This window comes from Hippopotamus amphibius, chromosome 17, assembly GCF_030028045.1.
Source record: "Hippopotamus amphibius kiboko isolate mHipAmp2 chromosome 17, mHipAmp2.hap2, whole genome shotgun sequence".
Lineage (NCBI taxonomy): Eukaryota > Metazoa > Chordata > Mammalia > Artiodactyla > Hippopotamidae > Hippopotamus > Hippopotamus amphibius.
In genome coordinates, this window is record NC_080202.1 from 559,905 (window position 1) to 571,768 (window position 11,864).

The 11,864-nt window shown below is 52.4% G+C and overlaps 1 protein-coding gene across 1 annotated transcript; it reads right to left on the reverse strand.

Annotated features, from left to right (window-relative positions):
- Positions 1 to 6,492: 6,492 nt before the first annotated feature.
- PLD6 (phospholipase D family member 6) lies at positions 6,493 to 9,891 on the reverse strand. Its single transcript, XM_057716797.1, has 2 exons — positions 9,468 to 9,891; positions 6,493 to 7,945 (listed from the first exon to the last, which is right to left on the reverse strand). Exons 1-2 carry the CDS (start codon positions 9,889 to 9,891, stop codon positions 7,698 to 7,700), a joined length of 672 nt encoding a protein of 223 aa, XP_057572780.1. The 3' UTR covers positions 6,493 to 7,697.
- Positions 9,892 to 11,864: the final 1,973 nt, after the last annotated feature.

The following is an 11,864-nucleotide window of genomic DNA, read 5'->3' on the forward strand; positions in this document are numbered from 1 at the left end:
TTTTGTTTAAAAAAGAAACTGCACCTTACATCATGACCCGGCACGTGCACACACCCCAGCCACAACCGGAGACCCCACAAGATGGTGCCCCCTTCTGAGGACATACTCTGATGTCTCTCTCACAGTTCATTTTTAAAAATCCTGGTTGTCACCCACTAAACAAAATTAAAATAACAAAGTGTGGTCCCCCCACATACTGTCTTGACCCTTGGAATAAAATATGTGAAAAGGACTGTGTGGGGATCCAAACTTTTACTCAGATAAACACAAAGCAATTCAAGTCTGACTCTACCTATTAGAAATCAACTTGTGGAATCCGTAAAATTTAACAAAAGTAAACTTGAGTACGCATACATAAAGGAAACATTTTCAGTACTGTTCCAATTAAAGATGTTTCAATAGCTTTTTACCTATTTAAAAAAAATTATTCTCGTCAAACGGTTTTGGGATACTGATCTAATATAATGGTGTTCTCACAGCTTTAACACACTATTTTCTTAAAGCCATGTAGGTGCAGTTTTAAAGATCAGCTGGCATTTGGGAAAGTGATAAAGACACTCAACAAACCAGGCACAGGAGTGAGCTTTCTCCATACCGAAGGGCAGCTGTGAAAAGCCCACAGTTAACACCACACTCAGTGGTAAGACTGAAGGGCCTCCCTGGTGGGACGGTGGTTAAGAATCCATCTGCCACTGCAGATCCCACATGCCGCGGAGCAACTAAGCCCGGGCGCCACAACTACTGAAGCCCACGCGCCTACAGCCCGTGCTCCTCAACAAGAGAAGCCACCCCAATGAGAAGCCTGCGCGCCGCAATGAAGTGCAGCTGCTGCTCGCCTCAACTAGAGAAAGCCCACGCAGCAATGAAGACCCAACACAACCAATTTAAAAAAAAAAAAAGGTAAGACTGAAAGCTTCCCTCTAAGATCAGGAGCAAGACAAGGATGTCTGTTCAACACTGCTAGACAGACCAGGCAGAGCAATTAGGAAGAAAAAGGGAAGGCATCATATGGAAAAAGAAGTAAAACTACCTCTAACTGCAGATGACAAGATCTTGTATATGGAAAATCCTAAGAAACCCACCAAGAAAAAGAACACTATTAAAACTATAAATGAGCTCAGCAAGTGTGCAGGATACAAGACTCACATACCAAAACCAACTGTATTTCTCTACACTAGTAACGATCAATCTGAAACAAATACATTTTTTTAAATAAATGTAAGACTTGTACCCTGAAAACGATGAAACATTTAAAGAAATTAAAAAACATTTAAATAAGTGGAAAGGTACGCCATGTTCATGGGTTGGAAGATGTAATACTGTTGGAATAGCAATACTCTCCAATTTGACCTACAGATTCAAGACAAGTCCTATCAAAATCCCAGCACTTCCGCAGAAGGTGGACCAGCTGATCCTCAGATTCACATGGTAACGTACAGGGACCCAGAGCAATGCTGGAAAAGACCAACAAAGCTGGAGGGCTCATTCCACTGGCTTTCAGAACACACTGCAGGGCTTCAGTGATCAAGACAGTGCGGCACTGGCAGAGGACACACAATCCGTGGAGCAGCACCCAGAGTCCAGAAACAAGCCCTCACATTTATAGTCAGTTGATCTGGACAAGGGTGTTAAGACCACCCCGTGGGGAAAAAATAGTCTCTTCAACAAATGGTGCTGGAGAGCTTCCCAGGTGGCACAGTGGTTAAGAAGCCACCTGTCAATGCAGGGGACATGGATTCGAGCCGTGGTCTAGGAAGATCCCACATGCCGCTTAGCAGCTAAGCCCGTGTGCCACAACTACTGAGCCTGCACTCTAGAGCCCTCGTGCTGCAACTACTGAGTTTGTGAGCCACAACTACCGAAGCCCATGCGCCTAGAGCCTGTGCTCCACAATAAGAGAAGCCACCGCAATGAGAAGCCCAAGCACTGAAACAAAGAGTAGCCCCCGCTCGCCGCAACTAGAGAAAGCCCGTGCACAGCAACAAAGACCCAACGCAGCCAAAATAAATAATAAAAGTAAAATAAAAATTAAAACTAAAATTAAAACAAAAAAAGACTCCCACTCCCAACGCAGGGGGCCTGGGTTCAATCCCTAGTCAGGGAACTAGATCCCATATGCATGCTGCAACTAAGACCCAGCAAAACCAAATAAATATTAAAAAGAAAAAAAAACACAGATGAATGGACAAAGAAGATGGGGTGCACATATACAATGGAATATTATTCAGCCATAAAAAAGAACGAAACAATGCCATTTGCAGCAACATGGGTAGACCTAGAGATTATCATACTAAGTGAAATAAGTCAGACAAAACCAAATATCATATGATATTACTTATATGTGGAATCTAAAAAAATGATACAAATGAACTTATTTACAAAATAGAAATACACTCACAGAGGTGGAAAACAAACATGGTTAACAAAGGGGAAGAGGGGGGTATAAATAAGTTTGGGATTAAGAAATACTACTAAGTGTAAAAACAGATAAACAACAAGGACCTGCTGTACAGCACAGGTAACTACACTCAACATCTTATAATAACCTATAATTGAAAAGAATCTGAAAAAGGATATAAACATACAAGGATGAGTCAAAAATTACCCACACTCCTGTTCTATTAAAACTTCTGTTGGCCGCACTGTCTTAACAGCACTTTCCATTCAAGGCTGCTGTCTCCCCAGTCACTGCTGTGCAGGTGTGAACGTGTTACATCAGTTCATTTGTAACTGCAGTGTGAGCAAAATTGGGTGCCCCGCTTGTGATCTGCACGAAAGAAGAGCAGCGTGCAGGGATTCGTTTTTTTGTGCTCTGAGGGTGTGCACGTCCGCACACTTCTGCCCACACTCTGCAAAAACTTTGTTTTGAGGTGTTAAAGCATCCTCCCTGTAGTCCTGATCTTGCTCCATCAGACTTTCACCTGTTTGCTCCCCTGAAAGCAGCACTACGAGGGTGAAGATTCACTTCTGATGAAGAAGTGAAGACAGTGGTGCGTTCGTGGCTCACAGCTCAGCCTATAACATTTTTTAATGAGGGAACACCAAAGCTTGTTGACAGATGGACAAAGTGTATTGAAAAGCAAGGAGATTATGTTGAAAAATGACGTATTTGTCTTTGCTAAAAGTTAATGAAAATAAACTCTACAGCCAGAGTGCGGGTAATTTCTGACTCTCATGTATGTATGGATACATGCACACACAAATAACTGAATCGCTCTGATGTACACCTGAAACTAACACATTATAAATCAACTATACTCCAATTTTTAAAAAATAGATTAAAGACCTAAATGTAAGACCAGAAACCACTAAACTCCTAAAAGAAAACATAGATGGAATACTCTTTGATGTAAATTGCAGCAATATTTTTTTGGATCTGTCTCCTAAAGCAAAGGAAATTAAAGCAAAAATAAACAAATGAGACCTAATTAAACTTAAAAACTGCACAGCAAAGAAAACCATCAACAAAACAAAAAGACAAGCTATTGAGCAGGAGAAGGTATCTAGAAATGATGTGACTGGTAAGGGTTAATATGCAAAACACAATCAATATAAACAGTTCACACAACTCAGCATCAAAAAGCAACCAACCAAATTAAAAATGGGGAGAGGACCTGAATAGAAATTTTTTACAAATGAAAAATTCAGATGGTCAACTGGCACATGAGCAGATGCTCAACATGGTTAATCCTCAGGGAAATGCAGGTTAAAACCACAATAAGGCATCACCTCACACCGGTCAGAATGGCCATCACCAAAAAAGACCACAAATAACACATGTTGGTGAGGATGTGGAATAAAGAGAATCCTAAGAACCCGCCTGCCAACGCAGGGGACATGGGTTCGAGCCCTGGTCCGGGAAGATCCCACATGCCGCGGAGCAACTAAGCCCATGCGCCACAACTACTGAAGCCCACGCACCTATAGCCCATGCTCCTCAACAAGAGAAGCCACCGCGACCAGAGGCCCATGTACCGCAACGAAGAGTAGACCCTACACCCCACTCGCCACAACTAGAGAAAACCCGTGCACGCCAATGAGGACCCAGCGCAGCCAGTAAATAAGTAAATAAACAAACAGAACCCTCCTACACTGCTGGTGGGAATGTAAATTGGTGCAGCCACTATGGAGAACAGTATAGAGGTTTCCCGAAAAATTAAAAATAGAATTACCATATGACCCAGTGATTCCACTCCTGGGTATATATCCAAAGGAAATGAAAACACTAATTGGAAAAGATACGTGCGCCCCTATGTTCACAGCAGCATTATTTAAAATAGCCAAGACATGAAAGCCACCTAAGTGTCTGTCGACAGAGGAACGCATGAAGAAAACGTGGTACAAGCAATGGAGTATTAGCCAAAAAAAAGAATGAAACACTGCCACCTGCACCTAAGTGAAATAAGTCAGAAATAAATACTGTATCATATCGCTTATATGTGGAATCTAAAAAATAAAATAGACTAGTGAACATAACAAAAAAAGAAAGAAACAGACATAGAGAACAAATCAGTGATTATCAGTGGGAAAATGGGAGGGGGAGGGGCAAGACAGGGGTCAGGGACTGAGGTACAAACTCCAACGTACAAAACAAATAAGTTACAAGGATACTCAGCACAGCACAGTGAACACAGCCAACGTTTTACAACTGTGAATGAGCATAACCTTTACATACTGCGAATCACCGTTACACCCCTGACACATAATACTGTACCTCAATGATACCTCCATTTTAAAAATTAACTTTTTAAAAAGTCAAATAATAGCTTTTTGTTGGGAAGGACATGGAGAAAAAGGAACTGTTGCACACTGCTGGTGGGAATGATCCAATCACTTTCAAAAACAGCCTGGCAGTTTCTAAAGTGCTAAACAGAGCCCTTGACCCGGCAATTCCACTCCCAGGTAGACACTCCAGAGGCATGAAAACACGTCCACACAGACACGTGAAAGTGACTGTTTACAGCATCATATTTGTAGCAGACAAAAAGTGGAAGCAACCCCAACGTCCATCAACTGACAAACAGGTAAACAAAATGTGGTCTGTCCATACCGTGAATTATTATTCAGGCGTAAAAACAAGTAAAATACTGGCACCTGCCACAACACGGATGGCCCTCGAACACCACGCTCAGGGAAAGGAGGCAGATAGCACAGGCCACCTGCCGTGGGGTTCCATTTCTGTAGAAGGTCCATGCCAGGTAAGCCACAGAAACTGGGTTTCCGGAGTGAAGAAAATGCTCTGAAATCAGGTAGTAGGGACGGCGGCACAGCTCTGTTAACATGCTGTTAACACACCGAATCACACACTTTAAAGGGGGGAGCTTTATGGAATGTGACTCTCAGTGAAGTGTTACTTTTAGTCAGCTGCTTTAAAAATCAACATACAACGTTAAGTATGACCTAACCACGCCTTCTTCCCAAGAGCACTTTAAGTAGAGGTGTCAGCAGTTTCATCCCAACATTCTCCAGTATTTGACAGCTCTGGGGAGACTGTTAGGGCCAAACGACGACCAGAACAATGTTTTTAATCACAAGGGTTGCACGCGTTTAAAGTATTTTACACGTAACTGTGCCAGTGTTCAACGAACCATGCCCATCAGGTTTGCTGTTAAGCTGCATCACTGCCCCGTACTTAAAATGACAACTTTGAACCAAAACCACGAGGCTGATTGGGGGCGGGGGGTGGTAAGAGGGGAGCCGACCCTGGTTCGCCTGAGGGAGTGACTGCCAGCCTCCTGGGGGCTGATTACTTCCTGTAAAGGTCCCGTTCATGACAGACTCTCGCAGACAAAGCGTGCGGCTTCTTCACAACATGCAAGTCCCCCGCGCCCCCCCCACCAGCCTCTTCCCCTCTGTGCTCAGGTCACTGTGGCCTCTGCCCGAGGGAGGCCAGCCACACTTCTGGGGGTCTCCTCAGGGTGCCTGACCATCACTGGACGAGCCCCCAGGCAACGGCTGCTCAGTACACAGCCACTGACTTGGCCCGAACTACCTTTTGAATCAAATAGTATCAACGGCTCAGCTCATCTGCTTTCACGACCTGGAAGCCTCGGAACTCATGCATCCTTGGCCGGGAACCCCACTGGCTCACCTGGAGGACCAGACACGCGAGGGTCAGCCCGAGCCCTGCCCCCGGCCCAGCCGCCCCTCCTGTCAGAGTGGGGCTCTGGTCACCTCACACGGTCCCCACCCTCAATTTTGTTTTCCTGCAAGTACCTGCAGAAAGGCTGTCGCCCGAAACTCACATTAGGTTCGAATTCCCACTGCTAAGAAGACAGTAACTAAAGCTACATAAATAAAGTTACATTAAATAAAAAACTATGCGAGATGAAACCATTTCACAACTTTTACAACATCAACTGCGACAGTGGGGCAGGATGGTCCGGCACGCACGGTGCTGGGACTCCAGACGCCGCCCGCCTCTGGAAGGTGCAGGTCACCCCACGGGCCGGGCGGGCACCGGAGGACACCGGGGGCCCCCCAAGTCTTCGTTCCTCGTTGAGAGGCTCCCGTCTTGGCCAACAGTTTCTAAATAGCTGGATGGTGCCCCCCAAAAAGTTTTGCTTAATGATGAATAACCACTATTTGAAGGAAGAGACAGTAACCGACAAGGAGCGCCTTTATTCGAGGGGTGGGCCCAGTTCGGGGGACAAACACGGTCACCGTGAAGCCACGTCTGTGACTTCCAATTAGTGAACTGTGCTTTACAGCGTCAGCTGAGTAAGAAAAGCTAGTTTTGGGTTTACCTATCTGACACCCTAAGTCAAAGGTAACTTTAAAACGAAAGGAACACGCTACGGGGGGGGCGGGATCCCCAGGGGGCTGTGGGCAACGGGTAAGGAGACCCAGGAGCACCTGCAAAGCCTGAGTGACTGGAGGGTACAACTGTCATCCAGATGTCCTCTGAGCTGCCTCTATGGGACAGTTCAAACATGTCACATCCCCGCCTTGTGCCAGGAACCAGGACAACTGGGCGAGGCCACCCTGAGACCCACCTCCCCTCGGGAATACTGAGCACAGCCACGGAGGTCACAGGGAAGGTCAATTCTAAATGCACAACCAAATTCCTCTGAACATGAGAATACTAAAAATTCAAACCCCAACACGTGGAAATACAAGCAGCTTCTGGATGCTCCTGTTCCCACACGTTGCAATTGCTCACTTCGCCTCACAGACACCAGAGGCTGCCGGGCAGCAAGCCCTCAGTGTGCGTCTGCTCTCCTGAGTGACTCCCAAGGACGGCCCGTCGCTCCCTGCTCGCTGCACCGTCCTCCCCACCCCCGGAGCTGGCGACAGCAGGGAGCAGAGACCATCACCCTCTGACCACGCAGGTCCCACCAGACGGATGGGGGGTGAGGGAGCGTCCAGGGGCCCGAGGGCCGGCCCCTCGGGGAGCCGGGGGGGCCCTGGAATCAGGAGGGGGACTCGGATCTGCCTCCGCGAAGTGGCCCCGACAGAGGCACCCAGCACTGGGCCCAAACACCCGCCCTTCCATCGCAGGACGGTCTCTTTCCCTGTGAACCCCAAACACTCTCTAAGGAACTTTACTATTTAACAAAAAACAACTTCATGGGACTGGCTTTCCTCGCACAGAACACAGACTCTGGCCCCGGAAGCATGGGGCTCTGAGCGGGACTGTCACCAAGGCCCCCGCGGCTCATCCAGCTCGAGGGACACCAGCCCTGCCTCCCGGCGCCTCAGCAGCTTCTCTTCTTTTGAGGAAAAAAAGTGTACTTGGTAGGATTAAATTCTTCCCAAATACGCTCAAATTCTTCCAGGAAGAGCCGCACGTACTCCTCGTCCTCCATGATGAGCACATTCTCCCGGTTGTTCTGGATGGCCTGCGTGGTCCAGTTCAGCGAGCCGGTGATCAGCAGCTTCCGGTCCACGATGGCGAACTTGTGGTGCATGTAGCCCAGCTCCTGGTCGTGCCGCACCTGGATCCCTGCAAAGAGCGAGACGTCACTGCTGCCTGTCACCCCGACTGAGCTCCCGGCTGGGCGCGAGCTCCCGGCGCCCCCACCCTGAAGCTCCTCACGCCTCCCCCAGCCCCTCTTCTCATTGCCCATCACGCGTGTTCGGGCTCCTTCTCCGATGCAGATGCGTTCACAGGACTGAGAGCTGCTCGTGTCTGGTTTCGCAGGCACCGTCACATCTGGATGGTGACAGCGGCCGAGCCAGGCAGAGACCCACCCCACCCGCCCGAGGAGGAGGCTCGGAGGACATAAGAGGCATAAGGATGGGGAGGACGACAGAGCTGAGGACCAGGTGGCAGCAGGGATGTGCGAGTCAGCTCCTCTGAAAACACCCCCGTTCCCAGCCCCTTGACCTGGGGGGCGGCGGGGGTGGGGCGCTCCCCACTCCCTCCAGCGTGTACGACCCGCATCATCCCTCAGGTACTGGTTTCAGGATGACCCAGTGCTGACTGGAGCAAAACCCGTTCGCGAGTCCCTAACGTCTCATCAGGCCCCGAAGCTGGTCTCCCTGTGCTCAGCACCTTGTAGGGCGGGGAGCAGAGCCTGGGTTGGGGGCACAGATCAGGAGACACCAGGGCCTGGACCTGAAGCTGCAGCTTTGGCCCCGTGACCGCCCAGCTCACACAGTCTCTGCCTGCTGGAGCTCAGGGAGCCCGGCATGTGCCCCGAGGGCCCCCCTCCTGACTCCCACCTTCAGCCACAGGACTGCCTGCCACTCCTCACACCACAACATCCGCCCTCACGCGTGTCTCGCCTCGGAGCCGCTGTCCCCGCCTCCGCACAGCCGCACCTGCCCTACGACGCCTCCTGACCCTTCCTGGCGCCTCCAGGACCCCTGCTCCAGGCGGCCTCCCGCCGGGACTGTGCTGCCAGCACTGTGTCCCCAGAGCCCGGAACCGGTCCAGGCAACACAGGCTACAGAGACATCAGCCGAACGGTGAGCCTCGAATGATGGTTCGGCTGCCCTCGGAGGAGCATCGAGGTCCACGTGGAGCCTGGTCCCCGGGCCCTTTAAGGTTCTTCCCCAACCCGAGGTCCTGCAGATCCCTCACAGCTAAACGCAAACGTACCCAAGTCTCCGCATCAGAAGAACCCACCCACCGGGACGAGGCGCGGCTGCCAGGGGCGGCGGAAGGCCACGCGCTCGACGTTTGCGCGACGTGTCCAGCCTGGCCCGGGGCCCGCTCCCCCGGCAGAGCCCGGCCCCGGGGGGAAGGGGCCCGCGCGAGCCGCGCCGGCAGCGACCGGGACGCCTCCCGAAGGCCGCCCGCGCCGGCCGGTCAAACGGATGCTGGCGCGCGAACGGCCCTCCCGGCGCCTCGGGAAGGAGAAAAGGGCGCGGGGCTCGGACTCCAGGCCACTCGCGCGGGGCGGCGTCACGGGGCCGCCGGAGCAGGAGGCGCCTCCCGGGAAAGGCGGCGCGCGAGCCGAGAGCGTCTCCGGGACGGCGCCCCGCGGCCCCCCGCCCGGCCCCGCGGCCCTGCCGCCCACCTGCCCTGCGCAGCGGCCCGATCTGCGAGCCGTTGAGGGCCATGTAGTCGCAGTCGGTGACCACGCGCACGCGCACGCCGCGCCGGTGCAGCAGCTGCACGGCGCGGCCCAGCTGCGGGCTGGAGAAGGCGAAGAGGCAGAGCTCCAGGCTGGCGCGGGCGCCCAGCAGCGCGCGCAGCAGGCGGCTCAGCGCGCTCTCGCCGTGCGGCAGGCTGCAGGCGCAGGGGCCGCCCGCGGGTGCGGGGCCCGGGGCGCGCAGCAGGGCCTCGGTGCACGTCACCTGCGAGGGGAAGAACAGCACCTCGCGCCGCGGCCGCCGCCGCCGCCCGGCCCGCAGCCAGCGCAGCACCGAGGGCAGCGCCTCCAGGGCCAGCGCGAGGCCCGCGGCGGCCGCGGCCACCACCCACCAGCGTAACGGCCGCATGGCTCCCGCGGCCCCCGGCCCCGCCGCCCGCCGCGCCTGCGCACTCAGCGCCCTGGGGCCGCCGGCCACGTGCGCCCGCCGCCCCACCCCCGCACGTGCTCCTGCGCACGCGCGGCCCGCCCCCCTCCGGGCACGTGCTCCTGCGCACGCGCCGGGCGCCCGCAGGACTCCGCAGGCCACCGGAGAACAGGCAGCCAGCGGCCCCGGCGCGACGTGAGGAAGCACGTGGAGAAGGCGGGGTGAACGGCGCCCCGAGCACGGATGCGCGTCCTCTGCGGCGCGGCGGGCGAGCGAGGCGCTGAGGGGAGACGCTCGGCTGTCGGGCGGAGCCGCAGCCGGAGCGCGCGCGCAGAGGGGCTGCCGCGGAGCCCGGCCCGGCCCGGCCCGGCCCGGCCCGGTGGGCGCCTGCGGTGGGAGGCAGGCCCGCGGGCGGGGAGGTGCTGCCCGCGTGGGACGCTGGCCAGCCCCCGGGGACGGGCGCCGCCTGGCCTCCCGGCGCCCGGAGCCCGCGCCCCCAGCTCCGCCCCGGGGCGCCCCGTCACGGCTCGGGTCGGGGGGTGTGCGGTCCCCCCCACGGGACGCCTGGGACGCCGCCGCCGAGCAGGGCGGACGGGGGGCCCCGACTGCATGCGCTGGACCCCGGGACAGAAAGATGACAGTGGAGGAAAACGGTGACAATCCAAATAAAAGCTGTAGTTTAACTAATAGGAACGTACCAGTGTTACTTCTCTCACGTGGATAAAGGAGTGATAGGAATGGAAGCTGCTATCAATAAGGGAAACTCTGTGCTAGCTTTGAAACTTTTTGGAAATTAAAATTATTCTAAATTAAAAGCTTATTTAGGGATTTCCCTGGCCAGTGCAGTGGTTAAGAACCCGCCTTCCAAGGCAGGGGACCTGGGTCCAACCCCTGGTTGGGGAATTAGATCACACGTGGGGCAGGGCAACGAAGCCCATGCGCCACAACTACAGAGAAGCCCGCGTGCTGCAACTAAACATCCAACGTGTCGCAACTAAGACCTGATGCAGTCAAATTAACTAATTTTTTAAAAAGGTAATTTAACGTGTTAAACATACACCTTGCATATGGTCCAGCTATCCCACTCCTAGGTGTAACGGAGAGAGAAACGAAAGCATATCCCACACAAACACTTGTACACGGATGTTCACAGCAGGTTTATTTGTAATGATTCAAATCTAGAAACAACATAAATGTTTGTCAGCAGATGAACTTTTGCATATCAGTGCAATGGAATACTATTTAGTAATAAAAAGAAACTATTGATATTTACTACAACACAGTTGCATTTCAATTATGCTGAGTGAAAAAAGCCAGACAGAAAGTACAGGCTGTATGATTCCATTTATATAAAATTCTAGGAAATGCAAACAGAAAGCAGACCTCTGGTTGCCTAGAGGTAGGGGAAGGGCAGGAGGGATTAGAGACAGACGTGAAGTGACGGATATTATCCTGATGGTGGTGACGGTTTCACGGGGATATTCCTACGTAAAACTTGTCATGTCACATGGCTGAAATAAGTAAATCTATTGTATGTTAGTTATACGTCAGTAAAACTTTTAATCAAGCTCCTGAGCTGAATTCTGGCTCCCCTGCTTCCTAACTGCAGGACCTCAGGCAAGTGGTTTCATCTCTTGGAGACGCACTTTCTTCATTGGAAGTGATAATAAAGGATGAGAAGAGGGACTTCCTATCATGGCAGTATAAAGAGGTGCTCGATTCCTCCCTGCAAAGGACGAATGCAAATTGGGAATTCCCTGGCAGTCCAGTGGTTAGGACTCCGTGTTCTCACTGCTTGAGGGCCTGGGTTCAACCTCTGGTTGGGGAACTAAAATCCCACAAGGCTTGTGGTGTGGCAAAAAACAAACAAACAAACAAACATAAAACTGGGGAATACGGTCAAGAACAACTTCAGGGCACTGGAAATCCCCCAAAGGCAGACAACGAAATGAGAA